Source organism: Sipha flava, unplaced genomic scaffold (assembly GCF_003268045.1).
Source record: "Sipha flava isolate LNK unplaced genomic scaffold, YSA_version1 2_pilon_pilon, whole genome shotgun sequence".
Classification (NCBI taxonomy): domain Eukaryota; kingdom Metazoa; phylum Arthropoda; class Insecta; order Hemiptera; family Aphididae; genus Sipha; species Sipha flava.
Genome location: NW_020272972.1, coordinates 793,528 through 815,204, shown reverse-complemented (window position 1 = coordinate 815,204; position 21,677 = coordinate 793,528). Strand labels below are relative to the sequence as shown.

At 31.6% G+C, this 21,677-nt stretch overlaps 1 protein-coding gene across 1 annotated transcript in view; it reads right to left on the bottom strand.

Moving 5' to 3' along the window:
• Nucleotides 1-10,388: 10,388 nt before the first annotated feature.
• The window catches only part of LOC112686018 (general transcription factor II-I repeat domain-containing protein 2-like), a 28,608-nt gene continuing 17,319 nt past the window's right edge, over nucleotides 10,389-21,677 (bottom strand). The window contains exon 2 of the mRNA XM_025558116.1: nucleotides 10,389-10,819. Coding sequence (XP_025413901.1) covers nucleotides 10,389-10,819 — 431 coding nt within the window. The remainder of the gene's footprint in view (nucleotides 10,820-21,677) is intronic.

The following is a 21,677-nucleotide window of genomic DNA, read 5'->3' as shown; positions in this document are numbered from 1 at the left end:
CAAATTTAAAACCGGTTGCTAAGAATGACGTTTTCCTTTTCGCCATGTAATTTATTAGTTGTCAATCGATAATTTTCCTGGCCCGACAACTATCTCAAGTGTGTCATTATGACTGTATTCTTATTATATTATTTTCTAGTTTTATTAGTTTATTTTATTTACTTATTTACTCCAATATGAACTTAATTAATTTCGTACTACTGATAAACCACGGAACATTTTTCGTTTGAAGCGACGGTGAGGTAATGTAGTCAATGTTAGGTTGGCGGTGGGAGGATCAGAGTGATATGGGACGTTTTTCTGGAGTTTATTATAACTATAGTACGCTGGTGTTGATATCGTTAGAACGTAGAGAAATCATGCAAGGATTTATTAAAGACGGGGCGTTAGTGAGGAGTCGTGTTGATTGAAATTATTGAACGATTCTTAGATCAGACATTTTTTTAGTCACCCGGAGTCGAGTGCCGTACGTCATTTCAGGATGTATCAATTACTTGTAAATTAACATTTTGTTTTTTAACGACATTTCCGACCGGAGTAGTTGTCTTAGTTTGTGAAGTCTGAGATTGAAAGATTTTCGTTTTGTTTTACAGGGGTTGCCCGAGTCTTTTATCTAGATGGAGACCTAAGTAATTGACAGAGATATTCGTAGGGATTATTATGTCTTTAAGCAAAGCATGGAGAATATTTTTTGGACTGAAAGTAAAGGGATATGCGTGAATTTAATTTGATTTATTTTTATTTTCCTTAAGTTAAACCATTTTCGTAATTTGATTGGGTGGTATTAGAGATTTATTATGTCAGAGTCTAAGTCAGGGATATATGAGGTTATAGCAGTATCGTCAGCAAAAATGGCTAAATTGATGATATTTGATTGTGGTAGGTCAGTCGTTTATAAATTATTTATAATATTTATAATTTAAAATTTAAATCATCGAATTTCCAATTCCGTTATTTCGTACGGCTAGTGCGAGCGAATGAAAAAAAAAAAAAAATTACGGCAGAATATTCGAGAAAATCCCTGGCTTCACGTAAGTACTAGCATTGATTTAATACGCACAAGGGGCTAAGAGTTTGTCGAAATGAATTTGGCTGAAAGTTACGAAAAAAAATATATCATCAACCTTACAGATCGACTTTTATCGGATTTTCAACTGAGAGGATGTAACATTAAACAAATCGTTTTTTGTAAATGAGTAAGTGAATTTATTGAAATGAATACTCGTGGTTATGGAATAGTAACAAATTAGCAGAACACCGTGGTATTTTCTAGATCTCATGGTTTTACTATATGTTTTGCGATATTATAGCCGCTTAAAGATATATTTATTTACCAACAAAAATTGTACGTTGTATTATACACTGTTTATCCACGCGGAACTTGTTTGTTAAATTTACTATCGCATAATTTTTGTAGTCATGCAAAATATTTTAAGTACAAAAATAACATCTGGGACAAGTGTCTTCAACATTTAAGCATTATCATTACTGAAAACTTGTTAACTTCCATGGGTTAGTGTCGTATAATATTTATAATAAAAATTATGACAACATTATACAACGTTTTTACGCGTTTCTGAACAACGTAATTTTCTTATAAATTTCTAACAAGACATAAATATGTTCTGTGGTGTCGGACGCATAATTTATACTTTAAAACTCAGAGATCAAACATTTTACTCACATATTAATAGTCATTCGCAATCCAATCGAATTATCTGTCGGATAAATTAAAAATTAAATTATTAAATTAAAATCATCAACATAGTTGATATAAAATACCATTAGGATTTAATACACGCACAAATGTCAAGACGCAGTCGATTTGTGAACAATACGCAAGTACAATAATATTTATGCCGACACCAGTACTGTACCCTATTATAGTAGGCATAATAATAGGACGAAAAAAACATTTATCTTTTTAAAATACTTCAACGGTTCTATTATTTTTATTTTTATTTTGACATACACGTGTTCTACGCGACCGGGTCGGCATAATGAATTGGCACTTCGAACGCTTTCAGTACCTGCACAATAACACAATAATATAATAGGGACCGATGATGAACGGAGGAAAACACTCGAAAAGCGCACAGGGTCATACGGTGTTGATCCGGTTAACATAAAAACCCATCAGATACATAATATGTTAAATAATTTGACGTAGAAACGAACATTAATCTTCGCTCGCATCCGTACCCTTAAAGAGAAGGGCAAACAGAGAGAACGGATGTACAAAAATGAATACTTTGTTTTCATAGCGTCACTCTCGTATACATTTCTATCCGTACTTGCCAAGCCTTTTAGAATTGATCGTTATCCCTATAAGTCAAAGTCCTATTATGGGAGAGCAACGGACGTCTTGTTATAAATGAAAAGTTTCGGTCTGAAATCCAAACAAAACCGATTTGAATTTTCCAACGTCACCGTGTAGGTTTTCTACGCACCACCACACCTGTGTGGTAGGTTCTCGAATCGTGTTTTTGTCGGTTTATGATGATTCGTATTCCTTCAACATATATTTACATATTTGCCACAGACGAATAAATCAAAATATTTTATAACGGTCGGTGTTTGAACGACACAGCAATATTAGACATCAAACGGATATTTGGAACGCATTCGATCTAGATAAATCGTTATATCTGTAAATATTTAATTGGTAAATTGTTCAAGTCCGAAACGAAATTGTAAACTTTAAATAGTTCTCACTCTATTTGTTACTTTACTAGGGGAACTATAATTTTAAATTTTATACCTAATCGTCGTTGTACGTATTCAAATAATATTTATTAGTCTGCAAGAGGACGAACGTTTTTGTTTAACATTTTCCAATTTCAGTAATTTACAATTATATTTTTTCTTTGTCTTGTGTTCAAACACTTATTAGCTTATGGAAATCATGTAACTCGTTAACGTTTCTATTTAGTTATATTGTATAGATCAGCGTTTTTCAACCAGGAGGTCGCGTAGGTCAAAAATAATAAATCATTGATTTACAAAATATAAATTCAAATCAAATTTTTACCTAATATAGATGGAGAGAGGGGGGTCGCAAAGTGAGTAACCATATTTTATACCTATTTTGGGGGGTCGCGACACTAAAAAGGTTGAGAAACGATGGTATAGATGATTTTCATAAAAAGCAATTTAAGAACTTCATTGGTACGACATTGTTTTTCTTTGTCCGGATAAGTGAAACACTTAAAATAATTTCCATATTTTTTTTTTTTTTTTTACATACATACATAAATATATATCAATATATTTTCTAAAAGCGTACAAGTCGGCTTGCATTCGACGTATTTTAATTTAAATACAATTAAACAGAGTTTTAATCAGCTTCGCGTTCGAAATGCATTTAAATTAAATTTGTCAAATACATTTGTGTACAATTGACGACGATCGCGAATTATATGCTTTCCGCGTTCTTTTAAAATAAATAGAGCGTGTACGTAGATATGGGTTGGCAACAAAACCATGGAAATATTAAGACAACACGACCTTTTTGAAACGCAACCGGGACAATGCATCCGAATATCTGCTGTGATAGTCACTGAAAATATTTTATTCGAGTGCGTTGAGATGTCGGTTTTCTTTCTTATGCAGATCATTTCGCCGTCTTCCAAGTGAACCTTAGAAAACGACTTTTAAATCGAATTTCGTCACCGTATCGAGACGCATGGGTTGCGTTTCGCGGTTGTATTTAATTACTGTTACGACGGATACGTCCATTGGTCGACGACAAAAGGGATTATGCGACGCGCAGAAGTGCGGCGTAAAGAAATGAAACGCTTCAAAACAAAACACGTATTCGTCCGACCGCGACATTGTACACGCAAGTTCAAAGAGATCTGATCGAGGGGTCAGCTGTTGGCTATAATATACATATATTATAGGTTATTATATGTTATTATTATGATTATTACTATCGTTATTCATAAACATATTGGTCGGATGCCGAAACCTTATTTTTGAATTTGGCGCGGCGATTCCGTAACGTCACCGTGCCTCAACGTTTGCCACACCGGACCGTTGTCGCCGACGCGACGCGATTTTCAACCGGTGGACCCCTCCCTCCGGCGACCAAGTTTTCCGTCTCCGGTTTCCTCGCAAGTTGCTCTCTGTCGTCGTTTATCCGCCGTTTGCAGAAGATGACTAGTTACAACCCGGTGTCCCGTCGCCGTTAACACCGCCATTTTGTTTGGATTTTTCTCTCCCGAGCCCGTCGCGTTCGCGCCGTGCTTCGCATGGAATTTAACAATTTGTAAGCTTACTACTTAATACCGTTTTTAAAATTAAATTACGAATTCCCCCTGTCATTTGAAAACGTGCATGGTGTTTTAATCCCTCACTTCAATATTATGTTTAATAGGCACCTTTATTGTAGCGTAAATAGTATAATAATATATTGTGTGACGCTTCGATGATAAAGTATAATATCCGTTTTTACATAATTTATTTATTTATAGAAAAAAATATGGTATGCGAGCACTAGAGCGTCTAATGAAATATATTTTGACTTCACGAAAAAAATTTCTAGGGCCCCGTAACAAAATCTGCCCCGGGTCCCGTAAAACCTCCCGTCAGCGCTAGCCATCCGAACACTCGTCGTCCGGTGAATTTTTGGTTTTTCCAAGCTCATTCTGTACGAGCGACCATTGGTGGTACCTTTCGTACACGTCGTCGTCGATCCGTGGATATAATCGACATTTCGCTCAGTTGTCGCTGCTCCAATCAACGCCGTCCAATGTTATCAGCGATAAATTATTGTCGGCCAGAACGAAAAATCAATAATTAAAGTCTAAGAAATTAACGAGGCGGTAATTATTGACATAAGAAAATCTCAGAACAAAATACTCATAAATTCCAAATCCTCTAGATTCTGACATAAAATATATCTCTTATATATTGATTTATTTTCCATTAATAGTTGATGAGAATTTTATAATTTTATGCCAATTTAATATTATAATTTGTATAAAATAATAATCCAGACAAGATAATAATTATTCTAGAGGATTGTTCAGTTACTTATTTTTCATAGTAATTGGGATGTAACAATGTATTTAACTATTTAATTACAACCATATTCAAAATGAATTATTCGCAGATAAAGACTTAAATTAAAATAACCATTTTCCCATTAAAAAAAAAAATATATATATATATGTATACTTAAATTGATAATAAGAAAGAATTTAAAGCAATCAGTTTTCACAATATAATAAATGTTAAATTAAAGATTTTTAAAAATAATTTTGAAAAGTTTTACGCAGAAACAAATAAAACGTCAACTAATTGAACGCCTAAGAGCAATAGTATTATTTTAAAATGGTTAAATGAATCAACCAAACACGGAAAAGAATATAAAACGTATAAAGTTGAATAACTTATTATATGTAAAATATTTAATAAATCGAAAATATTTTCAACTATTACAAAATCGAAAAATAATTTTGAAATTTGTGTTCTTCCATAGTCATTTATTGTTGTTATTAAATTTACTTGATTATTTATTATATTCTGTAGTACTATGTACGTGTACTGGCATAAAATCTAATAGCTGACAATTGAATAGTGATCGATTATGTAAGAAAAAATATTTTAACTTCGAATCCCATGTTTATTCACATACTTGGTTTGTTTAAGATAAATTACTAAACATTTAAATTAATTTCATAGCATGGCATAGTATATTGTTTATCTATTCATTCTGTTTTACAATAAATAATATCATGCATCATTGACGATTTGTGTTAATTGAAGATTGTTTACAAATAATTAAACACAAATCTGCATTGTCCGTTTTGAAACGATTTGGGATCGAGCTTGTTTTATCCGGAAATATATTTCGATAGAAACACGACGATAACGACGGTCGTCAGTCACCCGTTGGACGAGTGGGCTTTTCGATGTACATTTGACGTACGGCGACCAAACAAACTCGAATGTGTTGTCTCTGTCTTACAAATGAACATGAATTCAGAAGTAGCAAATTATGCGTTATAACCCTTGATGTTACAGTTAACTGAACGCATTATGAGACTTAGATGATCTTGTTTTGAAATCAAGTTTTCGAGGAACGAAAGGGAGTACCAAAACACACAATTTCAGACAAATTTCAGATTTTTGACTCGGATGTCGATTAGAATTTACTTTTTTTTTAAATTGTAACCACTTTTTTTTTCTACATATTCCAGTAGAGTAATATTTTTAAACAATTTTTGGAAAATGTATAGTATGTTGAAGTTTTATATTTACTTATAACCTGATTTTGATTATATTTGAATTATGTTCAACTTAATACTTTTAAATCCAAATAATATCTCCCATATTGTTGAATACTTGTTTGTAGATACATATTTTATATACCTATATATATTGTACAACACTTAAGCTTCTTGTTTTAGAAGTTACTTATAATTGGTTTGCAAAGTGTAATAAATTATAGATATTAGTATAAATTAGGAAGTTAGTTATACATTTAGTTTTGAATATCGACCATAAATGACTAGTTCATGAATTTTAAACATGATTTCACTTACGTACAAGTTATACATTGATTTTGACTGCATTTTCATATTTTGTAACCGCATCTAATTAAGATTATAATTATCAAAATCGATTAAATCTGAATGTTTAATAATTTTTATTGATTTTTCAGTTATTTTAAAATATTTGCGACCACAGTATTTTAATAATATCAAGAATACTTGATAAATTGTAGCAAAAATCCCAATTCGTTTATTAAAAAATGTTCATATCATCTAATATTTATTATCCTGATTCTGGAAATTATTCAAATGCATTTGTCTTAGTTTAAAATATAAATAATAAATATTACAATAAAAGTAAATATGGATTATTAATACACGTGTAATTGAAAATTAAGTTATGTTGTTAAATATTATATGTAAGAATCAAAAATTATTTCATGAATGTATCTCTGGCACTTAAGAAAATTTCCCCCATACCACTTATTTTCCATCCTTGTTTAAAGCGGTTATTTATCGTCAAAGTCCATTCTGACGTATTTTATAAACTATATACTATATCATACAGTCGAGCATTGTTAACTAACGTATTATACATTTGATATGCCTAATATCAGAAAACATTTGTTGATAAATTAATTTGTCTTATATTTTATCAGCTGTAGTAACAAAAGACATTTCGTGCATAAATTCACATATAAAAAGGATAATATAATCAATCGACCTGTGTGAATTTCCAGAACTACTATTCGCCAAACACCGAGTATCGAATCCGATAAACAGGTGCGTACAACTACTTGTAAAATATTATTTTTTAGCCAAGATTTCAAGCAAAAAAGCATTAAGTTTATCGGTATCTTATTCGTGTGTTATTATGAGCGCGCTTGCGCGATAATGTATTTTGTACGCCATCGATACACGAGCATAAAATCGTGTGGTGAATACGGACTTCAATAAAATGTTAGAAACGTACAATAATAATAATAATAATACTGACATTTTGAAATATTGACTCGTCGAAGAGTACTATATACATATTTTATTTATAACAAAAATAACAATAACAACAATAATAAAAATAAAATAGTTTATTATGAATTGTTAAGCTCGTTCTGTGCCTCTTTCAGGTGTCATTTATGAACAGACTGCAGATTAAACGTCAGTTGTCTTCCGTGATTTTTGAAGCCCTTCAAGAGGAAAGGGAGGGAGAATGCTCTGTTGAATGCGAAACGTGACTGCTATACTGATTCGTTCGATGTTTCAATTATTTAGCATGCTGAAGGATGGTCGAAAAAGCTGTCACGCCAGATGGGGCCACGTGCTCTGCATAACTTAGCTCCAGGCGGACCAGGAATTATTTCGTTGTCCGTTCACATGACCACCACTACATTTTCTCTCTCAACTCCCCCCTCTTACCCCTACACCGTGGCCGATATCTACTTCATTCCCTCTCGCCTAAAAAAGTATATATATATAACTAACTAACCCTATATATATATATATAAACGCATACACAATAGACCCTTTGTCCGTCAGAAAATAATATATTTAGTATTGGTCAGCCTACTTGAAATCCCTATACATGATAACCCTATATTATATAACACGATCTTTTGGTTACTTAAAAAAAAAAAAAATAAAAAATATTACACTTAATAATATAATTTTGACCGTTTGAACGAGAATAGAAATATTACAATTATGGCTTATTCAATGATTGCGTTTTATTATTATTATTATTATTAAAAATTTTAATTCTTTTTGATAGACATGAAAAAAAAAAACCAAAAATATTTAAATTTGGATCGGCAAACAAAAAATATTTAATAACGAAATATGAATAATGAATAAAATATAAATGTACAATTTGATTTATTTGCGCAATACTTTTTTCATGTCTTTTAGACAATCCTGAGTTATTATGTGAGATGATCATATAATCTAAATTTTAACGATATTTTGTCTTAATAATTTTCATTTTTTAATACAGAAATTGACGTGAATATGTAGTTCTAAAGATCTACATTAATTTCGCCGCACAGTTTTTAATTCTTGAGTCTTTTCAAATAGGAAAAAGTTTCCAAAATCTAATTATAGAGTGACAATTTTTTTTTGTACCATTTAAGATCTTTTAATAACTCTAAAAGTTCTATTTCGAGAAATACCTTAACTGTTAGAATATTATATGATAGTGGATATATATTTTCAATGATATTGTTTAATAATAGTTTTTCTTAAAATCGGAATGAAGGCTTTAAAACTTTTATGTCTTGAAATCGTTCTTCAAAGTTGGCAAATAGAAATTTAAGTTTGAGTACGTGATCGTCACAATTATTTTGTATTTCTGATTCTATTAAACACCGTTCTATTTTTTCCTAACATAAAAAAAGATTAAAATTGTATCATTTTATTTTATTAAAGTTTTAGTTCATTTTGATAACTCAATATTATTTTTCTTAGGTCACTTACTAATTTATTTTGTCCTTGAAGAGAAACATTGATTGTTGATGGATGAAGTTTGTGAAAAATGTAATTTGTCTTAATAAAATAGAATTTGAATTCGAAAGAATTGAAATTTGAAAGTTGAGAAAACTTTTAGGTTTTTCTTCTAAAAATACTATGATCGGTTTGGTAATCGAAAACATTCGGTTAAAATGTTATTTTCCAATAACCATCAAAATATAAAATACTATAGGACGTCATATGGAATATCATATTTTATGTTTTCATTAATGTTTTAAACTGATGATGTGTTATTGCACATGAACGTAATTTACAATATTTAAAACAACATCAACCACGTAACCATATTGAAAATATTTAGCAGTCTATTTTTCTCAATGGATAATACACTGAATGAGTATAAATCTGAGAAATTAGTATCGTTTTTTTAAAGTGCTATTACAGACCACTATAGTAGGAGCCCCATTAGTTAAAATGCTAACAATTTTTTTCGCCGAGTTTCAGCTTTTCGTAGTGTTTCATCGAGAGTACACTTAACGTTAATACCCCGAAAGTTACCTTTAAAGTAATTAGATCCAATAATTCTTCTCTTTTACGTATACATCCTTCGGAATACAACAAACAAATATGACTAACCGAGGGTTATACCGTAGATTCGAATAAAACGAGCGTAAGAGTCGAAAAATTAGAAATATCATTTTTAAACTCGTGAAAACATTAATTTGTTGAAATGTCCGTAATTAATATTTTCTTCTTCGTATTTACATTTCACCGATCTTTCAGAATTTTACATCATAATTGAACAATCGTAAGATGTTGCAAATATTTTTATAAAAATTAAAATGTTTACGAGAGCACCGTTCGATAACATAGATTAAATGAAGCAACAAAATGTATTGGGATTCGTTGAATAGTCCGAAATGTAAACAAAACCGAGTAACAAAGAACTAATAATACGTAGCTTGGTTATGTTCATAGGTTGTTAGCAGTGTTAACTATCTGTGTTACTTTTATATTCTTAGAGTACAGACTGTATCGAATTACAAAATATTATAAACTGTGAACATAAATATTTTGGCTATTGATATCATTATATTTATCCACGTGGCATACCAATATGATGGTCACTCCTGGAATATTCCATCAATAAAATACGGTTTCCCAGGGGTGAACCACCGGTCGCTGCGACAAGGCACGTGAATAACCGTATATACCAGGGATGGGCAACTCAAAGTAACTAGCGGGCCACTTTTAAGTACTTGAAAATCTAGCGGGCCGCACTGCATAGGAGAAAGCAAAAAAAAAAAAAGGTCCTTCAAATTTACTAATATTTCTTTTTTATCTTTATTTATTTATATTTATAATTATTATTTAATGTGATACTTGAGGATGAGGTTTTTCAATAAACAATTTAGTAAAATCCACTTATATTTCTGTAGTTGAAACTCTTAGTAAATGTCCCAAGGTTTCATCTGTTAAACGATTTCTTTCCTTCGATTTAATATGTTTCAAGTTCGAAAATGTACATTCGCATATGTATGTGGTTCCAAACATAGAAAACATTTTTAATGAGAAATCTCTTAAAATTGGATATTTGTCAACTGGTAATATTTTCCAAAATGACACATCAATCTCTTTTGCAAATAAAAATGGATCTGTTTGTAATTCACATAATTCTAATTGAAGTGAAGGATCTTGCTTTTCAATTTTAACTGACATAAGATTATTAAATAAATTTATTTGAGGACGCACAAGTTCAACTTTTTCAAATCGTCTTTTGAATTCTACAATTAATTCGTCAATGTGGGTAATGCAATGTTCAAAATTAAATTCAATATCAAATTCTTGTTTTATAACTTCACAACACGGAAAATGTATTAATTTATTTTCAACAAATATTATATTCAAACAAATATTACTAAAATTTAGTTTCGGTTTAAAACTAGATAAGAATTTATATCCAAATTTTATCGAAAAACGTGATAAAATAAAATAAAATACAGATAAGCGCTAAAATTATATGAAGCAATTTGAAAATATAGCACGGGCCAGATAAAAAAGGTACGCGGGCCGCCAGTTGCCCATCCCTGGTATATACGAAAATGGTACACTTTGGTCGGCACGACGCAACGACAGGTCATGACGATCTAAGTAGGTTTGATGAAGTTTTCCGGCACAATACGGCATAAACTTTGGTTTTTTCGGTATCCGAAGAGGAAATTCTTTTGTAAGAAGTGCAATAAAAAAAAAAAAAATCGGTGTTCTATAATGCAGGAAATTCAAATTATAAAAATCATACGATACGATATTTCCAAATATATACCTCTTAAAGTAGGAAAATACTTTGTAGTGGGCTTAATTATTAAAACAAAAAGTGTAGAAATATACGAGACTATTAAAGTTTGTAAATGAAGTGAATCCGCTGTACGTCGACCACGAACGCTAACCGAAAAACATTCGTGGCACTGCGATTAGTCGCACATAAGAAATCGTACCTTTAATCAATAGCCTATATTTTATGTATGGTTACACTGTCGATAAAATATTACCGTGTAATCTTGAGATAAATGTCCATTAATGATTATAAAAGAAAAAATAAATTAAATAAATAAATAAATAAAACGTGTACACGTTGTAATCTTTGTAGACGTGTACACTACTGTTAATGTTCTCGATTAGACGAATTACGGGAAATGTTTCTGTGACGAACTTCACATGAAGATTTTGGTTCCAATAAACTTCAATTAAAAATAGATAAATTCTACTTGCTGCGAGTTATTCGCAAATACCAACGTGGACCGAATGAATTGACATTTCACAGGCACGTTCTGTAGAAGATAGGAAGTTGTCTTAAGTTCAAAACGTAAGACATATGAGGGGAGTAATTCCAATAAACAGCGAAACAATTGTATTTCGTATCTCTTGGAACCTCTCTCGTGGTCATTAAATAAACGATACGAAATTTATCTAAAAAGGCAGGTTATATCTCCCACGATAGGAATAAATATTTGAGGTACCAACAGGCTATTTATAAAAATCTCTTCAATAAACATTTTAAAATATTTTTAACGCGACGATAAATCTAATTACCCAATTAAAACAAATCGGATTTTCTTACAACTAGTACGACCTGTATATCTTTTTTTTACCGTTGATCGATAATAGAAAAAGAATTTTTAAATATACATCAAAATTACCACTATTAATACTCCTAAATATACTTAAAACCCTATTTCGCCAACTTTCAAAATCAAAAGTAAAATTTTTTAATGTAATTTTATAGTAATTTTATTGTTTGTTTTTATAATTGTTATGATATTATTTTACGTGTATTACAATTCAATTTTAATCAAATAAAGGAAAATTGTGTAATTCGATAAAAAAAAAAAAAAGTTGTATGTCAATTAGAGAAATTAAAAAACTAAAAAATTTGACTATTTAAATTTTGGTTTTTACCCATTTGAACAATTTAAAATTAAAATTAGGTATTACAAATTCTTTTCCATTGTGCACCTAGTTTTCGTAATTTGAGCTGTTTATTGAGTTGATTATGAATCAGTCATCCAGAGCAGTCTCGTTTTTGTATATACATACGAGTACACATCATAGGTTGTTAATAATCTCCGCGTACATAATTATTAGACCCTATGGATCAACAATAAGTTTAAACAATTTAAATTTCAAACGCTTATTAGTACTACATGCATTTGTATATAGCAAACGGTATATTGAAATGTTCAGTGGTGCATGCAATCATCGTGTGCTTGAGAATGGAAATTGAGTACTTAAAAAATCAAACATATTGTACTTGATGCATTTTTAAAATTACTATTTCGCCTGTAATATCAAACCATCGCGCTGAAACGATGCGCTTCTTATAAAAAAAAAAAAAAAAATAAAGTAAAATTACAACAATATATTTCTAATAATAATAAAATAAGTGCAAAAAATGTTAAAAGTGTTTCGCGTAATACGGATATTGAATTACCGTAAAAGCTTATAGGCGTGGATAATTGGTGAAATAACAAAAAAAAAAAAAAAAAACGAAAAAAAATTGTTAGCGTTATTATAGCTGTTTTTAATTAGATTAAAAATAATAATTTAATATTTTATGCGACGGGAACTGGTGGAACGAAGAGGTTATATTGAAGGGACGTGTTGTAACGCTTCTAAGTAGGTTCCCGGTGATTAACATTCGAGATGAAATGTCAATTCTAGGGAAAACGATATCTAATATAAATTTAAACGCGCCGCAAAGGGACTGCGAACACATGTAAGACCGAGAACAAAAATCTGTACAAACATCATACGATAACGCGACGGATATTGCCTCGGGCACTTGCTCGTTACCACGATGTAGTTTTCTGCGTGCAAATACGACTAGATACGCGTGCCATTCCCTCAGGTTTCCCGGGTCCTCGTTTTCCACAACCGTTCCTTTCCATCGTCTCCTTACACTCGCTTTCTCCTCCTCTCGTCCACCAGGCCGTCCGCTGCTACGGGGCCGCGTTCGCCTTAGCCGTACGATAATTAGTAACGGATTCGTTGGACCGTTCCGAAAGGCGAACGGCCCATTTGTCCGACGGCCGACGCGCGGAATTATCTTTTCTCGTGCAGGATTGCGTGCAGGATCTGTACTCCGGAGTCGCAATTTACCTGCGTCAGTGGCACGGCCATACGATGGCGGGCGGAGAGCTTGAGTGATTACACGCGGGCCCTCCAACGCGCGCGTATACGATGACAAAATAGCGCAGCGCTAAATGGCTTAAACAATTATTAAAGACTGGAATACGAGCGCTTTTGTCCCGGCATAATAATGTCGGGCGATAAATAAAAATAAACGCGACCTCTTAAAAGTTCAACGGCGGCGGCGGTCCGCCGAGCGGACTAAGCACTACTCCGCAGCGCGCGCGCGGCCCGAGTGAGCAGTGACGGACGGTGGCGGCTTGGATTTAACGCCAATATTTTGGGCACACATCGGAAACGAGTTTCTCGGTTGATAACAAAAAAAAAAAAAAAAAAAAAAATTTTATCAGATCTGGGACGAACATTCTGTTTGAAAAAAAAAAAATAAATAATTTATCAATCATTGGACGCAATCCGGTCGTTCCATAATTAATGTTCTCACAATATTCTACATTTCTTGTTATTATTTTCATGCTGGTTCTTTATTAAATTATGTAGACTCCTTTCCTTGAAGGTTTTTTATCAAACTACCACGAAATTAAATTTATTAACATTTTCAATTATTTACAGGAAATATAGTCTCAGAATTAGTCAAACATTCCAAGGCCTTCAGTGATCTAGGGTCCCGATTGCCCTATGGTAGCTACGCCACTGGTTGCAATCGCGTATTCCCCCGTTCGAACACATTACAATACCGACGACACGCGAAAAGCGGTGTCGCAATCGGTCGGGAAGCTCACAATTTCAGCTTACCCATTACCCCACATACCACGGTCATATCTACGCCGAACCTCCAGCGCATAACTGTACGCGCACTCACACAAATCGCGTAGCCGCGAGCCCAACGTGCGCACAGGACACGTTCGCAATATCACACTGTCTGGCGCGTATCCCTCGGTCGGCCGAGCGTTGTCCCGTGTGAACTCAAGGAAATAACACTCGGCCGTCTACTCGGACGAGTAAAACGAGCAAGTGAGTGAATGGAAACCGTTCGTATTCGTTGGGCCGGGCGACTATACCCCTGCGACCGGAATTGACTACGGCGTACCTAAACCGTCAGCCGACTAGTGAATCCCGGTAGATCGTGTAGTGAATTCGTATGTCGTTCGACCTGGTGAACAAAATGTATATAGACGCTGACTCGGTCGATTTCGGTACTGGGCCTAGCAAACAAAACGAGTTTCTCGGCTTCGAGATCGTAAACGTGAATAACTCGAGAACCGTATCGAAATCCATTCGCAGCGAACGTTCATTGCGGTCAGATGCAGTGCAATTCACTTCCCGTCTACTTCTCTGACGGTTATCGTCAATCGATTGCGATCTTCTCGTCCGGCAGCCGCGTTGCGATCGTCACGCGTGCATTACTTTTCGTTTCGTCACTCTTTTCTTCCTTTTTTTTCTCTCGAAAAAATTCCACCCCTACCCTCGGTGTTTGACGATTCTCATTCGTTGCGTATTACCCATATCCGTTTGTTAGATTGTTTTTGATTAGTGTAAAACCGTAGTGAAAATATGTTCGTTAATTTCCCCTTCGAACACGAATAATGGAAACAATCCCGGGGGGGAGGTTGGAAAGCGCGCTTTGCTTTAACGTCTTTTTTTTTTCTTTTTAGGAAAAAAAACACTTTCAAATTTGTGTGCTAAACTAAATTTACGTTGGAAAATTATGTTTCTTCGTGGTTTGAAATTGCAATCAGCATATAGATACATACAATTAAAAAATATTTGTTATCCGATGCAAATCAAACATGCTTTGAGTTAGCTTATGTTTATCAAATAAGTTTAGTTTTAATTTTATCAAATTGGAAGTTTACATAACCGTTGGGTTTTGAACATTAGAAAAAATTACGTCTCCTTTAATGTGATTTCCGATGATTAAAATGGACTTATGAACCAACATTTTAGTTGTTCTAATGAAGTTAAAAATGGAATCCCCGTTGAAATTCAGTTTCGGATATTTTGGAACGCATAACATGGATAGGCACTTTCGGATACAGCGAAAAAAAAATGAAGGAGAGGCAAAATAGAAAAGGTTTTCACGAAAAAGCTTTACCTGTTGTCAGGGATCAAAACTCCAAGTTACGTTTTTTTAACCTCTTTATTATAACGTTAACTTTAGCTAACCATTTTACGTATTCTTGCAGGATCATGGTCAGAGTGGACAAAAAGGGTTTTGTCTTGCATATTCCTGTTTAGTCTTTTTCGCTCTGAATTTATTTATTTTTCCCCGTTCGTAATGTGTATTTACTAAAGCTTTTCGCTTATAGTTGGATCGATATTACCCATGTGATACAACTTCAGTATTCGTATAAAATCAAAACAAACGTGTTTTTTCTCTTTAAATCTACGAATGTTCTTAAATACATAAAGTATATTTGTATAAGTACGAAATAATATGATCCATAATTTTGAAAGTGTATCACGAATGCAAAACAATCGAAATAAATATACCAACATCTAGTCAAGTTTATAAATGTATGATATTGAAATTATAGGTTAAGATAAATAATACTATATTACATATAAGTATTTAAATGTTGTAACTGTATTCAGGCGAAAACTGTATTTTAATTGTAACCTATAAGTAAGTATGCTTAGCACTAAATAAACTGAATATTCAAACGCAAAGACAAAAATGCAATGCCATAATACTTTATCAATCCAAACTTAGATTAATTCGCAGTTTCTTATCTCACAACGAACATCTTATATTACATTAATAAGAAATGAGAATTCATTGGAGATAAATTTTTCGTGCCCGATTCACAGTACCATCACCTATATCTCTAAATTTTCAATCTCGGACATGATACATTGAGCTATTTTGTAGTAGTTCCAATGTTACTCAAAACGTATTATGTACTCGTATTAATATTTCATTAATTTTCAATTATTATACATTGTACGTTTATACCTTGGAAATGGTAAGCTGTAAAGTTTGGTTATTGTTATTATTATTATCTTAGAAAGTCTGTTTTTTATTGGTTGAAAAATAACGTAGCTTCTTAAATGACAAAAACCTCTGTTCGTAAGAACTGCAATGTATACACTTATATGACGGGAGTATCTCATTTTCTACGTAGCTATAGATGTTTATTTGTTATTTAAATTCAAGATGTTTTATTTGCATTTCTTATTACACTATCTATATAAGTACCGTATATTTACGGTTCAAAGTGCTTGTTTATCGAGTAGATATTTCGAAACTTCTCTTGTGAATTTATTATTGCATTAACGACCTCGCAAAATAATTACAGACTTAGGGTGCAACGTACGCACTTAAAATTTGAAAACAAATGTACATCTTGCTATCGGGGATGGGTGTAGAAAATTGATAAGACTGAAACCGAAACCATCATATTTTTAACTCGTCCAAATGCGAACGCTACTGATCCACGTTGATCTCGAAATACTTATCATGTGTTGTACGACGACTATTGATCATATTCGGATAAATGTATAGTGTAGGGAAATCAAGTTTGCACGTTATCTTCTGGGTACGGAAAGTTATCTGAAAAATAACCCATTAATAGTATATAACGTGTTTTCCAAGGTCGTAATATTTTTTCGCATTATAAACTTTACTTAATTATATGTTACACTAATACATCGGGACGCACCGAGCGTGAGAGTCAGCATATAAACAATTATTATAACTGCGATGAAGATCATGATTTGCACTAAAAATATTGAAATAGGCTATACGAACAGGCCCATTACGAATGAGTCTTACGATGTATGTGCACATGTACTGTGAGGTAAGCCAGGGTGACCAGACGTCCTATTTGGAACGGGATTGTCTTTTTTTTTGATTATCATGTCCCATTGCCCCGACAAACTTCGAATGGGACGCTTTTTATCCCGTTTTTGGAAGTTTGTCCCATTTTAATCTCGTTATTGCCATATTATTTATTGTATAGATTATTAATGCTTGTAAAATATCTACGCACGAAAAAAATATAAAACAGTTTTACTCGTATATTTAAAATGTGAATCCAATGTTAGAAATAACAGATAAATGTTCTCGTGAAACGAGCGGCAAGTCCCGATGCCAACCAATTATAAAATTACTGATTTAATAATTTAATAATAGGTTAGTAAAAAAAATATTTTATTATTTTGGTTATTTTACTAAAAAAAGGGTAAAGTAAAAAGAAAATAATTGCTTATGATATGACAGAGTTTTAGACATTAACTCTCGAGATTTGTGTGCATATATGTAAATGTATTTGGATGAGGTTATTTATTTGGGGGGGGGGAATTGACGGCTGTCCCGTTTTATTATTTTCTTAATATGGTCACCCTAAGGTAAGCGATTCGCGTTGAAACTTTTGGAATTTCGCAAGAACTAGGTATATCGTCTATGGTTCTCATCGTTTTTGAGTACATGCATTTCCTAGCGATCGGAAAATTTTTTAGTTTTTCGTTTAAGTGCAATAAATGAATATAATATTTTTAGAGTTGTAATATTATGTTAAGAAGTACATTAAACATGATATATATGAACACAAATGTAACTCGAAATCGTATTTACGAGTATACACCATTAATAATATGGATGTACGAAACGATTCAATATCCGCAATACGTATGATATTGTATATTTTTTTTCAAATAAGATTTAATTAATTTAATCTAAATAATTGAATGCGGTCCAAAATAAGATAAGATTTAATAAGATCACAGTTTTATTTCTATTTGGGAAATATACACTTGTGATCGACAATGAAGTATTGTTCATTCTTTAAAACGAGCTGAATATAGAAATGATTGATATTAAATCATAATGAAAGTCAACAAAATAATGTTTTTATTATTTAGTATACATATTCGATTTACGAATGTACATACATTTCATACACATATTCAATATTTTTATTTTTACTCAATAGAATGTTTAAAAATTGAACGATGGTAAAATTTCAGATTTTATGAAACGAGGTTGAACAGAAAGGGCGGAACTCTTTTCGCCCAAAAATGACCTTCCTCTTTTTGCCCACGTCCTCTTTTCGACCAAAAATGAAAAAACAGTTTCCTCTTTTCACCCAAAAATAATTGTATTATTTTCGCCCATAGTTTCACGTTTTACATTTTGGAAACCACTTTCTCAAAATTAATAATTTTTAAAAAATCTTATTTGATATTCGATAAAATCACGTTTTTGATTGTTATTAATATAGTCAGTCGAGAAAAGTGTATAAAGGTGCCAACTCGAAATATATAGTTTAAAACCCTTTAATAAAAGTTATAATTACTTAAAAGTCATAATTAATATGAATATTTGTATTATTTTACAACAACAAAACAAACTATTTATTTAAGTAGTAACCTGATCAAATTACTTATTAGTTATTTTACATCGATAACACTATTTTGAATACTTATTTTTAACACTTATTAAATTATTATTAATAATTATATATTTTTTCTATTTTTTTATTTGATTATTATATGATTTTTTTAAAAATTATTAATTTTGAAACAGTGGTTTCCAAAATGTAAAACGTGAAACCATGGGCGAAAAGAATACAATTATTTTTGGGCGAAAAGAGGAAACTGTTTTTTCATTTTTGGCCAAAAAGAGGACGTGGGCAAAAAGAGGAAGGTCATTTTTGGGCGAAAGGAGTACCGCCCGAACAGAAATCGGTTGAATTTTCATAGTTATCATTCGTCGAATGGTGTTTTTTGTTGATATTTCACAAGGGTTTTTGATACTTTATATCTATAAATATATTATAATAGTATGCAAGTTCATTTTTTTTATCTTACCAAAATAAAACGCAGTACTGTAAAAATATAAACTTAAGTTATAGGATATTATAAAATCAATATTATACCATAATAACGTGCTCTGCACTTTACATCATTATAAATTGATGTTGACAATATTATGAAAAAAATTTATAGCAGAGCCTAAGTAAATATTATAAGAACTCGTAATCATATAAAATGTTAATTTATAAAAAAAAACTTAAACCTTTTCAAAAATAAATTATATTCTGCGCAACAACATTTAATTTACAACAAACCACATAAAATGTGGTAAAATATATTTTACGTCTTAAAAACATTTTATCCGGCTTAGTTTTGATTAAATTGTTCTTTAAAAAAAAAACAGACGCAATATACCTTAGGTTTATTTTCTTTTAATAATTTTCTAATTAAATATGTAAAATGCATTCATATTATTCATTTTACTTGTCGATGATAAATATTATTACCTTTTGTTTATTAAAATTTTAGTTTAAAACTACATAGTGAATGCACTGATGATTTAACTAAAAAAATATACATATACTTTAGTTTTCTATATTAATGAAAGTTATAATTAATTGTTTAGCTCTTTGCACCATTAGCTATTATAACGAAGTACAAGATATTTTGTTGAGTAATTTTCATATATTAAAAGTGATTAAATTTAAAAAAAAAAAAACAAGTTTATGATTAGTGTCGAAAAAATTAATTGCGTGATTATTATTTTATGGCCAGTTAAAAAATTTCTAATTGAAAAATATTTTTTTGTGTATAACTTATGAAAATTTTGAATACTATTTTAATTTTTTATGCCAACTCGACGATTTATTTTTGTCGCTCCCTATTATTGATTTAAAATAGTTATTTATGGTTACAATTCATGTTCGAATCGATATACATCTTTCACCGTAATATTTATGTTTATGTTTAATATGTTATGGTAATATTTATGTTTTTAATTCTATTACTTTGCCAGTAAACGATTAAAATCAAAATTCATACTTAAATTTGAAATGTGAAAAAAGAAAAAAAAAACATAACACTGTGCGTTGACCGCAAACATGTCGGAAATCCCATCAGCACTGTATGTTTTAATTGATATTAATCTATTTTCTTTGCGTTCGTATCTTAAAATAAAGTCAATCGTTGTCATTCCCAATGATGCCGTTTAATACACGTTTTCGCATCACATAAAACGGGATGACATATTATTACTATATTATGTGATACCGCTAAAGAACCATGAATACGGAGAAATGGATTCCGCTCAGCATTTTTTCTTCCGGTCCGGGACTTCTGAAAAAGGTTCACGGAATCCATCTCGTTCGAGGAGTTTCGACCAAGTTTGGATACGTTTTAACGAGAAGTATCAGAGTCACGTGATTTGGTCGCTAAAATGGACGAAATCATTCGAATCAATTGTCAACGCACTCCGATAACCCCACACCGGGTGGCAGGCCCGACTCAAGGGGTAGGCGACCTAGGCCCACGCCTAAGGTGGCATTTAAAATTTTTAAACTATGGATAATTTTAAAAAAAATATTAATTTACTAGTACCTATTCATATCAAATTATGCGTAGTAAAAAGTAAGACTCAAAAAAAAACGGTTTTGTTTTTATTTCGATTAGTAGTGGTTTACAAATTTATTGATCTAATAAATTGTAACTTTTTATAAATAAATATAACCTTTTCAGACTCACCCACATTTTTTTAAAGAAAAAAAATGTTGTTTTCAATATTATGTATAAATATGAACTTTATAATACTTAAAAATTAAAAAAAAAAAATTCGATCATTTTTTTGTAAAATTCGTACCAGCGGCATAAATACCTATTTACTGCAAACGTTCAAAAAGGTTGAATGATGAAAAATAATTGTCGAAGTAAAGAAAATGTTTATTTTTTTTAACGATTTTGCAAGGATGTAATACGACTCCGGGACCTTGACCAAATTGTTTTTGAGCTTGTGAATCAATTTCGGTATTAGCACCTTGATATAGCACAAAGTCATATACAACTCCACTTTCGCCACATAACAAAAAAATTTTTATACCCCATGGGTTAGGTTTATTTCTTATATACTGTTTTATTGATAAACGGCCCTTAAAAGGGACCATTTGTTCGTCAATACAAATATTCCTCTCCATAGGAAAAGAATTACATTTTTTTTTAATTGTATCGTATATAGGTCGAACTTTTATAAAAACATCTTTATTGCCTGGTGGTATTGTCATATTATCAATAAAATGAATATTTGATCGAATTGAAAAAAAA